The 23,486-nt window shown below is 37.7% G+C and overlaps 1 protein-coding gene across 1 annotated transcript in view; it reads left to right on the forward strand.

Annotated features, from left to right (window-relative positions):
- Positions 1 to 4,532: 4,532 nt before the first annotated feature.
- Positions 4,533 to 23,486, forward strand: part of GALNTL6 (polypeptide N-acetylgalactosaminyltransferase like 6) — a 37,447-nt gene continuing 18,493 nt past the window's right edge. Inside the window, exon 1 of the mRNA XM_022594886.3 lies at positions 4,533 to 4,999. Coding sequence (XP_022450594.2) covers positions 4,815 to 4,999 — 185 coding nt within the window. The 5' untranslated portion in view covers positions 4,533 to 4,814. The remainder of the gene's footprint in view (positions 5,000 to 23,486) is intronic.

Raw genomic sequence — 23,486 nt, forward strand, 5'->3', positions numbered from 1 at the left:
CAGGTCACTTATCCTTTCTTCTGCCTCAATTATTATGCTATTGATTCCTTCTAGAGAATTTTAAATTTCATTTATTGCGTTTTTCATCATTGTTTGTTTGCTCTTTAGTTCTTCTAGGTCCTTGTTAAACGTTTCCTGTATTTTCTCCATTCTGTTTACGAGATTTTGGATCATCTTTACTATCATTACTCTGAATTCTTTTTCAGGTAGACTGCCTATTTCCTCTTCATTTGTTAGGTCTGGTGGGTTTTTACCTTCCTCCTTCATCTGCTGTGTGTTTCTCTGTCTTCTCATTTTGCTTAACTTACTGTTTGGGGGGTTTCCTTTTTGTAGGCTGCAAGTCATAGTCCCATTGTTTTTGATGTCCGCCCCCAGTGTGTATGGTTGGTTCAGTGGGTTGTGTAGGCTTCCTGGTGGAGGGGACTGGTGCCTTTGTTCTGGTGGGTGAGACAGGATTTTGTCTTTCTGGTGGGCAGGACCACGTCTGGTGGTGTGTTTTGGAGTGTCTGTGAGCTTAGTATGATCTTAGGCAGACTGTCTGCTAATGGGTGGGGTTGTGTTCCTATATTGCTAGTTGTTTGGCATGTGGTGTCCAGCACTGGAGCTTCCTGGTCATTGATTGGAGCTGGGTGTTAGCATTGAGATGGAGATCTCTGGGAGAGCTCTCACTGATTGATATTACATGGAGTCAGGAGGTCTCTGGTTGTCCAGTGTTGTGAACTTGGTTCTCCCACCTCAGAGGCTCAGGCCTGACACACGGCCAAAGTATCAAGACCCTGTCAGCCACACAGCTCAGAAGAAAAGGGAGAAAAAAAAAGCAAGGAGGAATAAAAATAAAATTAAATTAAAAAGTTATTAAAATAAAAAAAGTATTAAAATAAAGTTTAAAAAAGTAATTTAAAAAATGAAGAGAGCAACCACACCAATAAACAAATCCAGCAGTGATAACCAGCATTAAAAAGTAAACTAAGATAAACATAAAACCAGAAACAAATTAGATGCAGAAAGCAAACCCCCAGTCTATTCCCAGTTGCTCCCAAAGTCCACCCCCTCAATTTTGGGATGATTCGTTGTCTATTCGGGTATTCCACACTGCTGGGTACATCAAGTTGATTGTGGAGATTTAATCTGCTGCCCTTGAGGCTGCTGGGAGAGATTTATCTTTCTCTTCTTTGTTCGCACAGCTCCCGGGGTTCAGCTTTGGATTTGGCCCCACCTCTGTGTGTGTAGGTCACCTAAGGGCGTCTGTTCTTCACTCAGACAGGACGAGGTTAAAGGAGCCGCTGATTCGGGGGCTCTGGCTCACTCAGGCCGGAGGGAGGGAGGGGCACGGAGGGCGGGGCGGGCCTGCGGCGGCAGAGGCCAGCATGATGTTGCACCAGCCTGAGGTGTGCCCTGTGTTCTCCCAGGAAAGTTGTCCCTGGATCCTGGGACCCTGGCAGTGGCGAGCTGCACAGGCTCCTGGGAGTGGAGGTGTGGATAGTGACCTGTGCTCGCACACAGGCTTCTTGGTGGCTGCAGCAGCAGCCTTAGCGTCTCATGCCCGTCTCTGGGGTCCGCGGTTTTAGCCGGGGCTCACGCCCGTCTCTGGAGCTCGTTCAGGTGGTGCTCTGGATCCCCTCTCCTCGTGCACCCTGAAACAGTGGTCTCTTGCCTCTTCGTCAGGTCCAGCCTTTTTACCGGACTCCCTCCCGGCTAGCCGTGGTGCACTAGCCCCTTCAGGCTGTGTTCACGCTGCCAACCCCAGTCCTCTCCCTGCGCTCTGACTGAAGCCCGAGCCTCAGCTCCCAGCCCCGCCCGCCCCGGTGAGTGAGCAGACAAGCCTCTCGGGCTGGTGAGTGCCGGTCGGCACCGATCCTCTGTGCAGGAATCTCTCCGCTTTGCCCCCCACACCCCCGTTGCTGCGCTCTCCCCCGCGGCTCCGAAGCTTCCCCCTCCGCCACCCGCAGTCTCCGCCCGCGAAGGGGCTTCCTAGTGTGTGGAAACCTTTTCTCCTTCATGTCTCCCTCTCACTGGTGCAGGTCCCGTCCCCATCCTTTTGTCTCTGTTTATTCTTGCCCTACCCAGGTACGTGGGGAGTTTCTTGCCTTTTGGGAGGTCTGAGGTCTTCTGCCAGCGTTCAGTAGGTGTCCTGTAGGAGTTGTTCCACGTGTAGATGTATTTCTGATGTATTTGTGGGGAGGAAGGTGATCTCCATGTCTTACTCTTCCGCCATCTTGAAGGTCCTCTCTCAGGGTGTTAGTTTTTATTTTATCTTCCCTTATGCTTTCTTCAGTGCTCTTCCTTTATTTAGATCCAGGTTTCTGACCTATATCATTTACTTTTTTTTAAAGAACTTTTTTTAAAACATTTCTCACAAGGCAGGTCTAATAGGAACAAATTCTGTCAATTTTTGTTTGTCTGAGATGACCTTACTTCTCCTTCAGTTCTGCAGGTTAGTTTCACAGGGTATGGAGTTCTACGCGGGGAGGTTTTTTCTCTCAATTCTTTAACTCTTTCACTGCACTCTCTTCTTGCTTACATGGCTTCTGAAGAGAAGTTGGATATAATTTTTATCTTTGTTCCTCTGTAGGTAAGGAGTTTTTCCTCTGTTTTCTTTTGAGATTTTTTCTTTATCTTTGATTTTCTATCGTTTGAAAATGATATGCCTCTGTGCAGTGTTATGGTAATTTGTCCTGCATTGTGTTCTCTGAGCTTCTTGGATCTGTGGTTTGGGGTCTTGGATTTGTGGTTTCCTCATTTGGGGAAATTTTTCTGTCAGTGTTTTTTCAAATAGTCTGTTCCTTCCTCTCTTCTCCTTCTGTTGTTCCCATGATGTATATGTTACATCTTTTGTAGTTATCCCATGCCCTTGGATATTCCGCTCTACTTTCTTAAGTTTTTGTTCTATTCGCTTTTTGGATTTTGAAGATTCTATGGTTAAATCCTCTGGCTCTGAGAATCTTTGCTCATCTGTATCCACTTCTACTCATAAACCCATCAGAAGTATTCTTCATTTCTTTTAAGGTGTTTTTTTTTTTTAATCTATTTTTGGTTCTTTTTTAGGATTTCCATCTCTCTGCTGACCTTGCCCATCTGTTCTTGCATGTTCTCTACTCTTTTGTTAGGACCCTTAGTATATTAACCACAGTTATTTAAAATTCCCAGTCTGATAATTCTAACATCCCTGCTGTGTCTGTTTCTGATGCTTTCTCCATCTCTCCCGTCTCTTCAAGTTGTGATTTTGCCCTTTGGCATGCCTTGTGATTTTTTCCTTGATAGCTGGACATGATGAACCAGATGAAAGAAATCGCTGGAAATAAGCCTTTCATGATGTGGTGTAGAGGTGTGGTGGGAGGGCAGTGCCCACAGTTTCGTGATTAGACCTCAGTCTTCTGGTGACCCTGGGCTTCTGAACTGTGAATTTTTCAGCAGTTTCTCAGGATTTTTCTCCGCACTTGGGCAGAATGGTTAGAGTCGGCTAGAGTCAGGAATTTCCCTTCTCTTGGGTCAGTTCGGCTCTACAGGATACACCAGAGCAGGTGGGGCTCTGGTTAACTAGTTTCCCCTGAGGGCAGGCCTTATTGAGAACACCAGGGTGCTCTGACGTATTTCACAATGGTTCCTTCTCTCCTCCTCCTGCCAGGAGCTCAAGAGAATTTTTCTTCAGTACTCACTCTGGGAACTTGGTTGAGCTCCCGGAGATAAATCTCAATAAAATTGGAGCCTTTCTATGACTGGGTCTTCCAGAAGGTTTTTACTTCTCCGACTTGTCTGCTCAGAGCTCCCAGCAATTTGTCAATTATAGTTCAGGTTTTCCTACCCTGGCACTGGTACCTGGTACCTGGTGTTTGTACTCATGAGCCCCTACTCTGGTAAGCCTTAGCTCCTGTGCTCCACCGTCTGTCTCTGTTGCCCCGTGTCCTCTCCTCTCCTCTGGATCCAAGAAGAGCTGTTGGTTTTTTCAGTCTGTTCAGCTTTGTACTGGTTGTCAAAACAGAGTGGAAACTTCCAACTCCTTACCTACAGAACCAGAAAACAGAAGCCTTAAATTAGATTTAAATAAAAGAAACCTGCAGAATATTTACAATGTACGTAATTAAGAAAGCTTTAGCAAACATAATATGTAAATTGTTCTTAAAAGAAACTGTTTTTTAAAATCTCCGAACAATCATTTTACAATGTAAGAAATACAAATGATAAGTGTATGTAAAATTAATTTTATTATTAGTCAAGAGAAGGCAAGTGTGTGACTAATATATATTTTTACCAGTAAATTTCAAAATAGTATCTAATGCTTCTGGGAATGTGTGAAAACTATCTACTCACTCTAAAGGTAGTCTGGCAATTTTATTTGTAAAATAAAATTTACACCCCGCCACCACTTCCAAGTATACCTAACTAGGAATATTAAGCAAATATGTTTATTTTAACATTGTTTATAATATGTAAAATCGGAAATAATTTTAAAATATATCTTCAGCATCATAGTGTAAATTGGGATGCAATGAAATAATATCAACTAGCAGAACTCAGTGAAGTGATGGCTTTTGTACAGTTATGTTGGAGAAAATCAAATTATAAGGCAGTATGTATATTAGAATCTGTATACAGATGTTAGCAAACATACACGTAAACTCTTAGCAGTGGTTTTCTCTGAGAGATAAGATTATACTTTTTACTTCTGTGTTGCTTGCTTTTTATCATGAGTGTCTCTCTAAATGAAATAAAATAATATAATAAAATCTTGCTGCTAGAGCTGTTTTTGGAGCATAGTAACAGGCAACTAAAGAAACACACGCATTCATGTCTTATTATCTGTTCTAGAAGATGAAATGGTTTTTACGCAGACAGTAATCCCTTTTTCTCTTCTCCTGATAGGGAAAGGTGAACATGGGAAACCTTACCCCCTCACTGAAGAGGACCACGATGAGTCAGCTTACAGGGAAAATGGTTTCAATATTTTTGTCAGCAACAACATTGCTCTAGAGAGGTCCCTGCCAGATATCCGCCACGCAAAGTGAGTGTCAGCTCACCTCTGTGCAGAGCGGTTTTTCTTTTGTCTCTTTTGATTCATATGTTTGATGTATATCATGGTGAGATACACAGTGAAAACCTTTGCCCTATTAATTTTATAGAAGCTGTTTATACTCTATAATCATATATATATTTTGGTTTTTGTTTTTTATTGAAGTATAGTTGATTTACAATGTTGTGTTAGTTTCAGATGTACAGCAAAGTGATTCTGTTATATGTATGTGTATATATGTGTATAATGTGTGTGTGTGTGTGTGTGTATTCTTTTTCAGATTCTTTTCCCTAAAGAAACTTAATGGTTACCAAAGGGGAAAGGTGGGGGGGGGGCGGATAAATTAGGAGTTTGGTATATATACACTACTATATATAAAATAACTAACCAACGTAATCTTAAATACTTTTTATTTAAATTGAAATAACCTTTAAAATTCCAAAAGAGTCACTGTCGACTCTCAAAAACTTAATATCCATTTTCATTATTAAGTTGGCGGTATGATCTCCATTTAAACCGAAGTGCTTTCAGATGACATATATAACTTTGCGTTTGATCATGTACATTATGAAGCTCATGTTTTTCGCTGGTAATTAGTGCTGTCAGAACTGTCTACACGTGCATGCCTTTGACCGACTGCATTCTCACCTCGGCCTTATCAGTGCCATTGTTGTTACATTTTCTTAGAAAGTGCCTAACATGAGTGCATCCATAATCTAAAGGTAATGTTTGGTTGCTCAGTTTCCCATCACTTAGGAATTGCTTGTGCCTTGTCAGTTGACAGTGGGCTCAGTTCTTACTGAATTGTAGCTAAATATTGTAGTCTGAATGGAAACAAGAAGAATATTACCTACAGTTGGCTGAAAGCCTTCTTCTCTCTGTCCACCCCTGTCTAATCCTAACATTGCTTAATGTACTTTTTTTTCTTGTCTGTTATGGTTTTCTTAATAGCATATGCTATGCCAAAAGTATGCCAAGAACATAGAATGTGGGAAGAATTTGAAGTTGTGGCGTTGTCATGCATATTTGTTAAATCTATCCAGCTAATAGAGTATATTGACTTTTGCAGTTCATCTTCCTTTAGAATCATTGGTGTGAGAGAAAGAAAATCGGAGAAAATAAAGGGCATAAATGAAACCAGGACTAGAAATCTAAATTAAACCAGTAATGTACATTACGTAAATCTCCTTGTGCAAAAATAATTAACCCATTAGGGAAAAACAGTACGTTGTGGTTTGGAGGACTATTTTTTAGTTGCCGTATTGTATCTTTATAAATTCGTTTGTTTGGGTTTTTTTTAACATCTTTATTGGAGTATAATTGCTTTACAATGGTGTGTTAGTTTCTGCTTTACAACAAAATGAATCAGTTATATATATATACATATGTTCCCATATCTCTTCCATCTTGCGTCTCCCTCCCTCCCACCCTCCCTATCCCACCCCTCTAGGTGGTCACAAGGCACCGAGCTGATCTCCCTGTGCTATGCGGCTGCTTCCCACTAGTTATCTACCTTAGGTTTGGTAGTGTATATATGTGCATGCCTCTCTCTTGCTTTGTCACAGCTTACCCTTCCCCCTCCCCATATCCTCAAGTCCATTCTCTAGTAGGTCTGTGTCTTTATTCCTGTTTTACCCCTAGGTTCTTCATGACATTTTTTTTTCTTAAATTCCATATATATGTGTTAGCATACGGTTTTTGTCTCTCTCTTTCTGACTTACTTCACTCTGTATGACAGACTCTGGGTCTATCCACCTCATTACAAATAGCTCAATTTCGTTTCTTTTTATGGCTGAGTAATACTCCATTGTATATATGTGCCACATCTTCTTTATCCATTCATCCAATGATGGACACTTAGGTTGTTTCCATCTCCGGGCTATTGTAAATAGAGCTGCATTGAACATTTTGGTACATGACTCTTTTTAAATTATGGTTTTCTCAGGGTATATGCCCAGTAGTGGGATTGCTGGGTCATATGGTAGTTCTATTTGTAGTTTTTTAAGGAACCTCCATACTGTTTTCCATAGTGGCTGTATCAATTCACATTCCCACCAGCAGTGCAGGAGTGTTCCCTTTTCTCCACACCCTCTCCAGCATTTATTGTTTCTAGATTTTTTGATGATGGCCATTCTGACCGGTGTGAGATAATATCTCATTGTAGTTTTGATTTGCATTTCTCTAATGATTAGTGATGTTGAGCATCCTTTCATGTGTTTGTTGGCAATCTGTATATCTTCTTTGGAGAACTGTCTATTTAGGTCTTCTGCCCATTTTTGGATTGGGTTGTTTGTTTTTTTGTTACTGAGCTGCATGAGCTGCTTATAAATTTTAGAGATTAATCCTTTGTCAGTTGCTTCATTTGCAAATATTTTCTCCCATTCTGAGGTTTGTCTTTTGGTCTTGTTTATGTTTTCCTTTGCTGTGCAAAAGCTTTTAAGTTTCATTAGGTCCCATTTGTTTATTTTTGTTTTTATTTCCATTTCTCTAGGAGGTGGGTCAAAAAGGATCTTGCTGTGATTTATGTCATAGAGTGTCCTGCCTATGTTTTCCTCTAAGAGTTTGATAGTTTCTGGCCTTACATTTAGGTCTTTAATCCATTTTGAGCTTATTTTTGTGTATGGTGTTAGGGAGTGATCTGATCTCATAGTTCTACATGTACCTGTCCTGTTTTCCCAGCACCACTTATTGAAGAGGCTGTCCTTTCTCCACTGTACATTCCTGCCTACTTTATCAAAGATAAGGTGACCATATGTGTGTGAGTTTATCTCTGGGCTTTCTATCCTGTTCCATTGATCCATCTTTTTGTATTTGTGCCAGTACCATACTGTCTTGGTTACTGTAGCTTTGTAGTATAGTCTGAAGTCAGGGAGCCTGATTCCTCCAGCTCCATTTTTCGTTCTCAAGATTGCTTTGGCTATTCGGGGTCTTTTGTGTTTCCATACAAATTGTGAAATGTTTTGTTCTAGTTCTGTGAAAAATGCCAGTGGTAGTTTGATAGGGATTTTTAAAATATAAAAAAATTACCGGTTTGCTCCTTAGGTTTTATGTGAATTTGCTTTTCCCAATAGTGTTAAGCGAAGAATTAATGTGAAGAAAAAATCCATTTTCCCCTAAGCTGAATGCTTCATATATTGGACTACACCTTCTATCTAGCAAAATTATTCCCATGTCACCTGAAATTACCTACGGTAATTCCCACTACCGAGAACGTTTCTAGTTATGAGAAATTTTAATACCTAATTGCACACCATCAAAGATGCATTAAATTGCATTATTGGCATAATAAATATGCTCAAAGCATAATTTCCATCCACTCCACCCCGACATTGCTAATCTTTTCATGTGTATTCAGGTGGAAATATTTGCAGTTGAAAACAGTGCAGAAAATCATGGAAGTCAAAAGAAAGCTGATGTTACCGTTCTCCACAGAGAGTATACTTTTAATGCCACGACCACCTTTTGAGAAAAGATATTCTTAGGCAATAATGGAGAAGAAGATGGAAAAATGGAAAGAAAAACATTTTGAAACTTTTATCAGAGCTACTAAATTTATAGTATAGGAGGGTATTTTTCTAAATGTTAGGGAAGAAAAATATGGCTAAAACATGGTGTGTGACCATATTCTTACTTCCTGAGGCTGGGTATGTAATAGGACAGACGCTAGTAAAATGATACCAAGAAGAGAACTCAAACAAACAAACAGTCTTAACAGAAGATTGGAGAAGCATGCCAGCAGCATGTTAAGTGTGAGATCCCAGGAATGGTCATTTACTTGGTTTGTCCAGTTTCTGACTCTCAGTAATGCAGGAAGCGAGATGAGATGATGCCTCTGATTTTGTCAGCGTGCCACCTGCAGGAAACCGGAAGCCAAAGAAAGTCTTACAGGGATCCCGCTGTTTAAAGTCCTATGCTTTTGACCTCGGTTATGCTTCCCACGATGCAGGCATAGATAATTACAGGAGTATGTAACTCTGTCCTTCAAATTGTAAAAGCAGCTGGACACAGATTCCAGTGTTATCAATTTAAGGAGGCTGCAGGTAATTGACCATGGCTCGTTTATATTGACAATCTATGGAAGAGAATGCAAAATGTGTGTGACTTTTATAATCAAACGTAACAGTTCTAAGAAACTTTGCATTTGCAGTCAGCCAATTCCAACTACCGGCTCAGAGTGCCAGGAGAGAGGACGTTATTTTTCTTTGCTTTAGGATTTTGCAGTGGAAAATAGCCGGGAATACCATCTTGCAATTTTCCTGAACTTGATCGTTATTCCAAAACACATCATCGTGGTTCTCACTACACTGTTCTACATGATAGATGACTCTCTGTGTATATGCCCATGCTCTTTACCTCTTCATATTCTTAAAAATGTTCATGGTTCTAGGTGCTTTGACATGCTTAGTGCACAGTCTAGTCCACTGTGAGGAATATTTAGAACATGAATTACTTCAGAAATCCCAATCCAGAGAGCACTTTTATTTGTCTCACTGCTTACTTCTTCACTAGCATAACAATGACCAGCTTTCTTTTGGCTTTGTTATTTCATTGAATCAGTAATAGATTCCCATTAAGTAGGAAGCATAGATAAAGGAAAGTCAGTTGGCATGTGTGCAGTAATTTAAATCTATACAGAACAAGAACATTTTTACTTATATCCTAATAATAAATTTCAGTCTTTTAACTTACATTTTGAATTTCTTGTGGTTTTTTTCCAGTTATTTTTAGCATCCCCTTATCTTCTAAATTACATTTTAGTTTTTCATGCCATCTTTGCTTTGGTCTTGTCAAATTTTCTACCTCTTCTTCCATCGTCATAGCCTGACACTTTTGGTTGACTTTTGTACTTTTTTGGAGAAGTATCTATATGTTGATAGTTTAAATACTCACTTTTTTTTTTCAGTTACTCCCTAATTATGTCTATATCCATAGTACCTCGGCTCAGTCTCAGAGCACCTGAGTTCAGCCTGTCCTTAGAACATCTTATTTTTTCTGTTTTATCTAATGCAATGTCGATAAGAATTTTACTATGAGAGCTTCTGCATGACAAATGTCCAGTCACTGGATATCTGGCTGGCCTGGTTAGTTTTTCCTCAACTGTATTTTTTTTTTTTTTTTTGCGGTACGCGGGCCTCTCACTGTTGTGGCCTCTCCCGTTGCGGAGCACAGGCTCCAGACACGCAGGCTCAGTGACCATAGCTCACGGGCCCAGGTGCTCTGCGGCATGTGGGATCTTCCCGGACCGGAGCACGAACCCGCGTCCCCTGCATTGGCAGGCGGACTCTCAACCACTGCGCCACCAGGGAAGCCCCTCAACTGTATTTTGACTGTGCATTTTCTTTGTATTCAGTCACCCATTGGGATGTCACACCTTTGTATGCTGTAGAACATCTTATTTTGACTCTAAAACTTGTATTTAGAGTACAAAATACATATAAAATAAGGGGGAAGAAAACCATGGAAGGATGACCTGCATAGAAAAGAAATTCTGATAAACTTATGCATGAATATATTGTTAACAAGGGAAAACTAAAGAATAGTTGAGCAAGTATTACTCCCTGGATATGAATACATGTATCAGCAGTTACCACAAGTACTCCCAAACCATGCTAGAATTAATGTGTGTAGGAAGAAATTACATTTATGAAAACAGGAAGTATGTGAGATTAGGACACATAAGAGTCATGAATAATTGGAGAGTTGAGATCAGCTTTGTAGAGAGTTGAGATCAACTTTGCAGAGAATTCAGGTAAATGCATCATTGATGTAAGGTTCATTCTTTGCTCTTATAAAAGAATCCAGATACCTGTTCATATGCATCCACATTAATTACGATGCAGTTATAAGGTGGCTGAGTAGCTGGGATATTTTTGAGTTAAAGTAGTTCTACTCTGAATTGTGGCTGTTCCTTTTCATTTAAATGTTCCTTTTCGTTTAACTTACATTCCCAAGATAAGGAAGTTTTAGCTTCATGCCTTGAAAACAAACAAGATATTGAATTTTAATAGAAAATTCTGAGAGATCTCATCTCTTGAAAACATTTAGGAGAATTTTGACAACCTCTTGTCATGATAGCATTATGTGATTGCTCTCAGCAGTGTTGCAGATATATCAGATTAAGCTATCACAACCCTGCTGTCTGCGCAATTTCAAAACCAATGGAGGGATTGTCTCAGAAATGGTTTGAAAGTAAAGTATTACCTTTATTATTATTATTACTAATTTATTTATTTATTTTTGGCTGCATTGGGTCTTTGTTGCTGCGTGCGGGCTTTCTCTAATTGTGGCGAGCAGGGGCTACTCTTCATTGCGGTGCGCGGGCTTCTCATTGCGGTGGCTTCTCTTGTTGCGGAGCACAGGCTCTAGGAGTGTAGGCTTCAGTAGTTGTGGTACATGGGCTCAGTAGTTGTGGTTCGTGGGCTCTAGAGCACAGGCTCAGTAGTTGTGATGTGTGGGCTCAGTAGTTGTGGCACACGAGCTTTGTTGCTCCGAGGCATGTGGAATCTTCCCGGACCAGCGCTCGAACCCGTGTCCCCTGCATTGGCTGGCGGATTCCAACTACTGCGCCACCAGGGAAGCCCTTACCTTTATCATTGATCAGAGTCTATTGGTGGGCATGGTTTAGACCTGGGCCAAGCGTGATTTCTAACAGAAGGAGGCGCGTTCAGCCTTCCAGTCACAGATATTGCCGAGAAAGGACAAATGTAGAACTTCGGGCATGGAGGGCAGAGGGAGATGTCTGGTCTCTGCACGCAAGTGGGTTCCCGTGCACAAAACTGAAGCAGAAGCTGAGCCAAGCATGATAAACTCTGTAACTCAAACTCAGCAGTCATGTGTCTTTCCTCCTCCTGGAAGGGACGTCTGGGAGGATGGATGGAGAGAGGGTGGGGTGTTAGCGTAACAGCTGCCCCTCCACCCGGGACCATCTGTGGAGGGAAAGGACCTCCTCCCTGGATGAATAGGGCACAGTATCTACTTTGTATACAAAGAGAAAGGCAAATTCTCGATATACACAGATTTTGAGTAATTTTTCTTTTTCAGTTAGACTCTAAGTCTAGTCATGCCTTCTGGAAATTATGTTGAATAATAATTATTAAAAACTTAATTTTCCTGACTTGGACCGTGACACTGAACCAGGCAGTTGTCATTCTGATTTTCTACTTACCCACTTTTCTAAGTCAGGGTGCTAACTTTCTTCATGTCTTTCACAGAGTATTAAGATAAATACCATTGGTGTCAGTTTTACCAAATCAGCTGCACCATGATCTATTCAGTTATTTCTTTTTCTTCTGATGATTCTCCTTCTGATTTCCTTCCTCCTTTTGCATTCATATCATGAGGAGATAAAATATAAAGAGATCAAGTGAACTGCAATTCAAACACATAAATTGCAAAAGCGATTAAACTTTGGGAGTCAGATTTGAGTTTATTAGGAAAAATAATTATGTGTGTCCAATGTATTTTAATATAGTGTAGTGAATGTGATAGGTTGGTATTTATTTTAATTGTGTGTGAAATAGAAAGTGTGATTTAACTGCTCTGACTCTGGGCTATTGAATGTTAGAACTCATCCACAGAAATGTTTGAGGTTAGCCATCCAAAAATGTGCAAGGATTTTCTTAAAATTTCTCAACTTCAAAGGCTCCTCAAAAGCTGGGGAGGCACTGCCTTCCTTTCATGTTTTCATTATGATTTACTTGTGAATTTGATGAAGTATCTTCCTTCAACACGTTCACAAGTCAATTCTGAAGCAGATTAAGCTAAAGGACTTGTGCACTCCAGTCAGGTGGGAATACTGCCCTGGAAGAGGCTGGAAGTGTATCCTTTGAATCAAATGCTGCTCTAGCGTAGTGTATGTCTCAGTATAACTGAAAAAAGACAAAATAGTTAACTCCTAAACAGCAGATTGAGGGAGGAATGACCAGGAACAGATAGGAAGTAACCTTTCAAAACTGCAATTGTTTTGAAGAACTGAATAATTATTTGAATATTTTTTGAAACCCGGCTTATGCAACCTAGTGTAGCCATTAGTACATTCGTCTGTTTCTCAGGGCCATTAAAGAAAAGCCATGATAGAATAACAACAGAAATGTACACAAGTATCTCTTCCATTGGCTACAGCCTGAAAGACATGGAAGAGTTTTTACCACTATAACTAAAGATGTATCCCTGTTGAAAGGAAAATCCTCGAAGGATAGACAACAGTTCAAGAGTTGTCAGACATCTCATCTCTGGAGTGAATGACAGATCATAAAGCAGATTTGTTGAAAGGTAGAATGTGGACGAACACAAGGGCATGGGGGTGTGAAAGAGTAGCGGTGGGAAGTTGTGCACACACACAGAGCCTTCTAAAAATACCCTAAGTATGTTATATAACTTTTCCAATGTCACCATTGCTGGTAATTGATGTAAATTTGACTCCAAACCAGGGCTCTCAAACTCGGAAACCTAGTCGCTTATTACTGTGTTATCCTGCTTCAAATCAGGATAAAAATATAAAGGTTGAAATTATAATGAGTTGCGGTGTACTAGCTCGTTAAGATCCAAAAACTGTAATTGCTTTTTAAATTACACAAAGAAACTGGAAAATCAAGTATGAATTAATGATTGATCATTATTGTCATTCATGGGACGTCTATTTCAGTCCTGAATATATATATATATATTTTTTTTTTGTATTATCACATGTATTTTTAATTTTATGTAATTTTATTACCCCAAGTATATAAAGCTCCAAATTGAACGCATCTATTCAAGAGAATAGTAGCTAACTATGAGACTGCATCACAACATCAGTGATAGAGAAAAATCGTAATTAGAGATGTGTTAAACTGCTAGGTTTTCACTAGGCAGTCATCACTGTACACTTTCATGGCATCACTGGGAAATAGCAATGTGCTTTAAACTGAGACAGTTATTTCGGTTGTGTGTGACCTTGGTGGCAAAGTCAGCATCTCCAGTCAGTGTGACTGCAAAGCCATCCAAATTTTTTTTTTTTTTTTTTTTTAATATTGATGTATTTATTAGTCAAGTACTAATAGTGATTATACAGTTTTTACTCTTCTTTGTACGCGGGCCTCTCACTGTTGTGGCCTCTCCCGTTGTGGAGAACAGGCTCCGGACGCGTAGGCTCAACGGCCACGGCTCACGGGCCCAGCCGCTCCGCGGCATGTGGGATCCCCCCGGACCGGGGCACGAACCCATGTCCCCTGCATCGGCAGGCGGACTCTCACCAACTGCACCACCAGGGAAGCCCCCATCCAAATTTTAAAGTTCCACTGGAAAAGTAAAAATTATTGAGCTCACAGAAAAGCAACTAGTTTTTGGAAGTTTGACATCAAACTAGAAGACCAGAATTGATCATGGAGTCAGTCTTATCAGATTATTATTTTTTAACATTTGAATAATCATAGAGTTTTAGTGTTTAGATATGGGAATTTTTCCATAACTGAAAAAAGATGGTGTCTTACACCATAGTCCTATGTTAACATCAGAATTATTAAAATGACGAAAGTCAAAGGCCAAAAGCCATTTATTATGATGGTTATTTCTGTATTGGTCTACTGTTTGATAATTATATTTAGATCTATAAAAGAAAAAATATAGATACAACAGAGTCTATGTAGATATTCCACGCCTAGTTGTTTGTGTTATCTACTTACAAACTAAGATACTCATATAGAAATTTCATTGTGAAATTTTAAAGTCTCAGATGCTTGAAGTACTCTCATTGCTTTTGTTCCCATATATAAAGTTTTTTTAAAAAATTTTTATTCTAGTATAGTTGATTTACAATGTTGTGTTAGTAAAACATCAACTCCTCCTTCTAGCCGGAATTGAACCAGTGACCTAAGGGTGACTATACTGAGAAATGCTACAGTCCTCTGCTCTACCAGCTGAGCTATCAAAGGGAGTACTCTCATTTCCTGATTAGCAACTAGATTCCAAAGTTATCTATACTTTTACACTGTTTCAAATTACTACAATTTATTTATTTTAAAATGCTCTCTTTTGCAAAATTAATCTCATTTACTTTAATAGCAGCCTGCCAGATGATTTTAGCTGTTCTCATAGGACATTGCACATACACAATATTTAGATTTATTCTACTATATTATGAATTGGAAATTTTGGCTGGTGCCTTCCACTGGAACAGTGGCTCCCTGACAATAAGACTTTGATTTTCTGTGATCTTCAACCCATGATATAATGTTCATCACGTGATTAATATTAAGTAAGTGTTAGGCACTGAATAAGTCCAGAAAAACAAACAAAACAAAAATAACCTCTAGTCAGAATCATATCTGTTAAATTTCAGAGTATATCCTTTGTAACCATGATAAGGATCAAATAAACAAAACGAAAACCTCACGTTTGAGAAACTTACGTGATAAGGATCAAATAAATAAAACCGAAAGCGTAAGTTTGAGAAACGCAAATAGATTCGCAATTTTAATTTCTTAAAGAAAATGGAAATTGACGTATTGATGCATTTTGTTCTGTAAGATTAATATTGCAGTAGGAATTCTAAATTTGTTCCCTCTTCATTATAAATATTTCCACTCATGGAAGTTTAATGAGATAAGAGGTAAGGATTAATAGTTAAGGTTATTTGTTTAAAAATGTGGGGAAATCTGCCATTTTTGGAAAGCTAACAGCATACTTAGTGATGAAAGACTGGATATATTGCCCCTATGATCATGGGGTGAAAGGGATGTCTGGCCTCACTGCTTCTATACAAAATTGTACTGTACAATATAGTCCAGGCAATTAGGCAAGAAAAAGAAGTAACGGGATCCAAATTGCAAAGGAAGAGTTAAAACTTCTCTATTGGCGGATGACATAATCTTCTATCAATGTATAGAAAACCATAAGGAATCTGCTGAGAAAACTAGTAGAACTAATAATGTCAGCAAAGTATTAGAGTATGACATCAGTATATGAAAATCATTTTAGTTTTATACACTTGCAGTGAATAATCTGAAAATACCTCCAAAGAGCTCAATTCACCATAAAATCAAAATGAATAAAATACTTAGGAATAAATTGAACAAAAGAGATGTAAAACTTACACTTTGAAAACTACAAAATGCTGTTGAAAGAAATTGCAGAAATGAAGAAACATCCCATGTCTGTGAATCAGAAGAGTTAATATTAACTCGGCAGAACACTCCAAGCAGAGCCACAGATTTGAAGAAAGCCCTGTCAGAATCCCAGCTGACTTCACTTTAGAAGTTGACAAGCTTTGGAGAAATGTCCAAAGACGATATACATATTGCCAACAAACACATGAAAGGATGCTCAACATTGCTCATCATTAGAGAAATGGAAATCAAAACTACAGTGAGGTATCACCACACACCTGTCAGAATGGCCATCATCAAAAAATCTACAAACCATAAATGCTGGAGAGGGTGTGGAGAAAAGGGAACCCTCTTGCACTGTTTGTGGGAATGTAGTGATACAGCCACTATGGAGAACAGTATGGAGGTTCCTTAAAAAACTAGAAATAGAACTACCATATGACCCAGTAATCCCACTATTGGGCATATACCCTGAGAAAACCGTAATTCAAAAGGAGTCATGTACCACAATGTTCACTGCAGCACCATTTACAATAGCCAGGACATGGAAGCAACCTAAGTGTCCATCAACAGATGAATGGATAAAGAAGATGTGGCACAGATATACAATGGAATATTACTCATCCATAAAGAGAAATGAAACTGAGATATTTGTAGTGAGGTGGATGGACCTAGAGTCTGTCATACAGAGTGAAGTAAGTAAAGAGAAAAACAAATAACATATGCTAACACATATATATGGAATCTAAAAAAAAAAAGGTTCTGAAGAACCTAGGGGCAGGACAGGAATAAAGACACAGGCATAGAGAATGGACTTGAGGACACAGGGAGGGGGAAGGTTAAGCTGGGACGAAGTGAGAGAGTGGCATGGACATATATATACTACCAAATGTAAAATAGATAGCTAGTGGGAACAGCCGCATAGCACAGGAAGACCAGCTCTATGCTTTGTGACCACCTAGAGGGGTGGGATAGGGAGGGTGGGAGGGAGACGCAAGATGGAGGGACATGGGGATATATGTATACGTATAGCTGATTCACTCTGTTATACAGCAGAAACTAACACACCATTGTAAAGCAATTATACTCCAATAAAGATGTTAAAAAAACAAAAAAAAGTCAACAAGCTGATTCTGAAATTCATATGAAATTGCAAGGGACCCAGAATATCCAAGACAATCCTGAAGAACAACAACAAAATAGGATAACACCCACTTCCTGATTTCAAATTTATTACAAGTCAACAGTAATCAGTATCGTGTGTTATATGGATAGATACATGGATGAACAGAATATAACAGAGAGTCCAGAAATAGTTTTGTACATCCACGATCTATTGACTTTTTGACAAGGGTGCCAAAACCATTCAATGTGAAAAGAATGATCATCTAAACAAGTGCTTCTGGGACAACCAGGTAGCCACTTGCAAAAGAATGATGTAGGACCCTTACCTCAGACCACAGAAGATGAGCCCAAAATGTATCAATGACCTCAATATAAGAGCTAAAACTGTAAGATTCAGAAGAAAACACAGTAGTAAACCTTCATGACCTATGATTTGAGGAAGGATTCTTAGATACGATACCAAAAGCACAAGGAACAAAAGAAAAAATAGATAAATTGGACTTCATCAAAATTAAAAACTTTTATGCTTCAAAGGACAGAATCAGGAAGGGAAAACGAAACCCAGAGAACTGGAGAAAATATTTGCAAATCATGTATCTGATAAGGGACTTGTATCTAGAATATATAAAGAATTCTTACAATTCAATAACAAAAAGACAACCCCATTGAAATATGGGCATATGATCTGAATAGTCATTTCTTCAAGGAGGATATGAAAATTGCCAATAGCTTCATGAAAAATGCTTCACATCATTAGTTATCTGGGAAATACAAATCAAAACCAAACTGAGATACTGCTTAACACCCACTACAATGACTGGGACCACGAAGTCAGATAATAAATGTTGGTGACGATGTGGAGAAATTAGAACGCTTGTACGCTGCTAGTGGGTATGTAAAATGGTGTCAGTGCTTTGGAAAGTACTCCAGTAGTTCCTCAAATAATTAAACACAGAGTTACCATATGACCCAGCAGTTCTACTTTTAGGAATACACCCAAGAGAAATGAAAGCATGTCCATACAAAATGTACACATGAATGAGCAGCATTACTCACAGCAGTCAAAAGGTGGGAACAACCCAGATATCCACCAGTAAATCACTGGATAAACAAAATGTGGTATATTCACAAAATGGAAGATTATTCAGTCTTGAAAAGGAATAAAATACTTATAAATGCTACATCTTGGATTAACATTGAAAACATTATGCTAAATGAAAAAAACAGGTCCAAAATTCCACGTAATATATGATTTTATTTGTATGAATGTCCAGAAGAGGAAACTCTGAGAAACAGAAAGTAAACAGTGGTCTCTAGGGCTGTGAGTGGATAAAGAACAGGGGAGTTATAACTAAGGCTATGAGATTTCTTTTTAAGTTGATGAATATATTCTAAAATCTGTTGTGCTAATGGTTGCACATATCTGTGGATAAACTAAAAATCAATGAATTGTACACTTTAACTGGTACAACAAATAAATTAGATGGTATGTGAATATCTCCCTAAAGCTGTTTGGAAAAAAAGATAAATCACTTTCAGTTTTCTCCTAGTCAAATAATGTTATTTACTTCGTTTTTACCAAATCAAGCGATTAATTACTCTGGTAGACCTTCTCATCTGAATCCATGTAATAAGTATGAATCTCTAGTGTTCTCTAACTGGTGTGTAGTGATAAGTACCTATTATTTTTTTGTGAGATTCAACTGTTTCAGTAACAGAAACACGTATTTTCTGATAAAATTCCATTAAAAATCTGGAGCTGCTGCTGTGGAAAGCATTCTTTTTCTTCTCTACAAAAGTGGAGAAGTTAGTTCTTAATATTTAAAAATATTTAGTTCATTATTCTGGCTTAAATTTAATCCCATATGATAAAAACATCACTACTTCCGTATGTGTAAAATGACCCCTATAACTGGTGTTTCCCTCCAGCAATCAGCCCCAACTTTTAATAGATATTGATTTCCTCAGCTTCCACCAGATCTTCAGAGCCCTAATTTGACTCCAGACACTACAATGCCGCCATCATTTTTCTTGCCCAAGTCACTCATACCTTCCACGTTATATATTCAGCAGCCCAAACTAATTTTTCAGGCCTGTCAAAGGCAAATAAGTTAACCAGTTATCATTGCTTTATCAAACCCAACTGGCATGGCAAGATTAGAACAGAAAAACAGTGTGACTAAAACTAGCCATTGAAAATTGAATAAGCTGACATTAAAACAATTACTATGTAAATTGATGCTTGGAAATGACATACAGATATGCTGTATAGTCTGCTTGTCAGTAGCCAGATGCCAGGATGACATCTTATTCTGTTACAATTGAGAATGAGACTGAGAGAACTTTAGGTGAACCAAAATGGCTTTGCAAGAAGGCATACAATGGCATAAAGTTAAAAGAAAATAAAGAAGTTTTCTTCCCTTCCTGAACGTGAATGATTTCTTTGATAAGATTTTAAAAATTGTGGTTCACTAACAATAATACACTTAGCTATTCTGATAATCTTGTTAGGAAATCTGTTTAAAACAGAACTTCACACAATTGTCTGAATTGTCATCTTTCAGGAAAACCATTTTATAAGGATTTTTGATAGACAGGTAATAAATCACTTAATTTGGGGTCTGTCCAAGGTGCTGTAAACTGGCACTTGTAAATGTATCAAAAGGTGGTCAAAAGGTACAAAGAAAAAAACAAAAAAACCTAGTCTGCAATAGCCATGAGGTCAAACACTGTAGTATTTTGAATTGTTTTCCCTCCCACACGTATCCCAGTTAAACTGACTGGAAGTGGGTTGGCACTATCTTTATCACCATTTCAGAGGATTTTCATGATTATTACAAAATAGAACAAAACCATAAATATTTCAAATGTTGGGCCCTAAAGGAAGCCCAAAATATAACTCCCTCCCTGTTTATTATTATCATTACTATGCAATAACATTTCAGTACATCTAGCATTACATGAAAAATGTCCCAAGTGTTATATGTTTCACATGAAGGATATATATGTGCGTGTGTGTGTGTGTGTGTGTGTGTATATATATAAATCAGTAAGTTGGCTTAATTTACTTACATTTATTGAATCCTACAGTCAATAATTTCGTAATCAACCTTGTTTTTCGGTGGTACGTGGAATATTTACCCAAATAGACCTACGTTTATGAATAAACAACTCTCAATAAATTTCAACAGATTGAATAATACTGAATATGTTCTCTGACCAAATTTGAATTAAATTAAAAATCAATAATAATAATATATGCAGAAAAGTTGCAAATATTTAGAAATTAAATAACTTTATGAATTACCTACAAGTCAAATGTGAAACTGGAAAAATTTAGAAGTATTTCAAGTGGAATGTTAATGTAACTACATCCCAAAGCTTGTGTATAGGCTTTACATATAAAGCACTGCTTATAGGAAAATGTATAGGTTTTAATGTTTAAGTATGAAAAATTTCAAATTAATCATCTAGGTAAATAAGTATAAAAAAGGAAATAATAAATCAGTGACTGTCAAAAAGGTTATAATTTCAAAATTTAGAATTTTGAATGGATTAATAAAATTTCTAAATCCCCAGCAATTATCTCTAAGGAAAAACAAAAGAGGGAGAAACTACCAAGTACCACTATCAGTATGAAAGAGTCGGTATTATTCAACTTCCAATAGACATTTAAGGTATAATAAAGGGATATTATAAACATCATCATGCAAAAAATTTGACACTTAGGTGAAATATAAAATTTTCTCGACAATTCAATGGAAACTGTCCTAAAATGAAGCAGAAAATCTGAATATCACTATAGCTATCAAGTATATGACATCTGGAGCTCCCCTGGTGACGCAGTGGTTAGGAATCTGCCTGCCAATACAGGGGACACAGGTTCGAGCCCTGGTCTGGGAAGATCCCACATGCTGTGGAGCAACTAAGCCCATAAGCCACAACTACTGAGCCTGTGCTCTAGAGCCCACAAGCCACAGCTACTGAAGCCCGTGCGCCTGGAGCCTGTGCTCTGCAACAAGAGAAGCCACTGCATTGAGAAGCTCACGCACTGCAACGAAGAGTAGTCCCCGCTCGCCACAACTAGAGAAGAGCCCACGGGCAACAATGAAGACCCAACGCAGCCAAAAAGAAAATAAATAAATTTATTAAAAAAAATGTATGTCACATCTGTAATTAATAGCCTGCCAACAGCATTCTGATTTCTGGAGAAGAAGGAGTAAACACATGCTACTGTCATCCCACTGAACTCAACTATCAGACCTATACAGATGTATGGTCCAGCTAATTGACAGTGTTGAAAAAAATAGCAATAGGTGGAGGAGGGAAGGACATGAGAATTCAAAATAGCAATAAAATAATGCCGAGTTCTTGAGTTCCTGAGAACATGTTTGACAGTTTAAAACAAAAATACAATATTCCTGATGGTTTTCCATGTATATAAACATGTAAGACAACTATACCATAAAAAAGAGGGTGTAAAGGGACCTATATGGTAATAAGATTTGTATATTATATAAAAGTGAAGTGGTACAGTATTAATTTTAAATAGACTTGAAACAGAAAGTATGTATTTTGTAATCCCTAAAGCTACCACTAAAATATTATGCAAAATAACATCAAAATCACAATGGATGCATTAAAATAGAGTACTAAAAGATGGAAAAATAACCCAAAGAATGTAGAAAAGGGAAAATATAAAATGTAAAGATAAAACAGAAAAAAACTCAACCTCAAAACAGCAGAATATATATTCTTCTCAAGTGTGCATGAAACACTCATCAAGTCAGGCCATATCCTGGGTCATAAAACAAAGACTACAAGTTTGAAAAGATTGAAATCATACAAAGTATATTCTCTGCCCATAATAATAGAATTAAATTAAAAATTAAATGACAGGAAGATAACAGGAATATTGCCATTCAATTGGAAGTAAAAAGCACATTTTAAAGTAATCAGTATATCAAAAAGGAAGTTTCAAGGGAAATTAGAAAATATTTTGAAATAAAAATATTTCTTAAAACTTTGATATATTTAAAGAAGTACTTAGAATAAACTTATTTTAATCATCTATAATTCAATGCTTGTAAAAAGAATGAAAAATGGCCTTAAATCAATAATCTAAGCTTTCACCTTAACTGGAAAAGAAGATTTATTATTATTATTATGAAGATTTGTTATTTCAAAATAAATCCAAAGAGTAAACTTCTTGTAATTTTTGGATTATCTGTATTTCCTTGCAGTTCTCTCAACTTTTGCTTCATATATTTCTATTATTAGCTGCATAAATATTTGGATTGTTATGTCCTCCTGATAAACTGACCTTTTATGAAGAAATAAACTTTTATATCTTGGCACTATTCTTTGCTTTGAAATCTATTCTGTTGGCTATATTAAAGCCACTTTAGCTTTCTTTTTATTAGTGTTGGCATTGTATATATTCTGTGCATTTACTTTTATTTGCATCTTTACATTAAGAATGAGTGTTTTGGAGGCAACAGAGATCAGTCTGCTTTTTATGTGCATGTTTAGACCATTTACATTGAATATAATTTTTGATATGTTTTACCCAAATATATCACATTACTATTGCTTTTCTATTTATAAACCATTAAGCCTTTTCTCCCTTTCTTCTGTTTCTAACTTCTTTTGAATTAATTACATATGTAATCATTCCATTTATTCTTCTTTGGGGGAGGGCATAGTAGATATAACTATGTTATTTTAATTTATGTTGTATTATTTTAGTGTTGCTTTAATGCTGATGGAATATAACAATGTATCATGGTCTGCTTTTAAGTAATATTATGTGACTTCATTTGTAGTAAAAGAACCAGACAACAGTATACGTCCATTTCTCCACTTCTGGCCTTTATGTTATTGTTGCCATGTATTTTGTTTCAACTCATGTTATAAATGTCAAAGTATGTTGCTATTACATTTGCTATAGACTAATCACTTATCTTTTTAAATTATTTAAGTAAAATAAAATAGTAATTTTATCATTTTCCCACAAAATTCTTATTTTGTGTGACTTAAACAATAGAAATTTATTTTCTCACGATTCCGGATCATAGTCTGAGGTCAAGATGTCAGCAGGTTTAGTTTTTTCTAAGACCCTTCTCATGTACATGTAGATGGCCATCTTCACCCTGTGTGTTCACCTGGTCTTCTCTCGATGTCTGTTTGTGTCCAGATTTTCTTGTCTCATAAAAACACCATTCATGTTGATTTAGGGTCCACCCTAATAACTGCATTTTAAGTTAATT

Source organism: Delphinapterus leucas, chromosome 6 (genome assembly GCF_059928025.1).
Source record: "Delphinapterus leucas isolate spDelLeu-1000000601 "Yukka" chromosome 6, BTC_Dleu_Yukka2, whole genome shotgun sequence".
NCBI classification, from domain to species: Eukaryota; Metazoa; Chordata; class Mammalia; order Artiodactyla; family Monodontidae; genus Delphinapterus; species Delphinapterus leucas.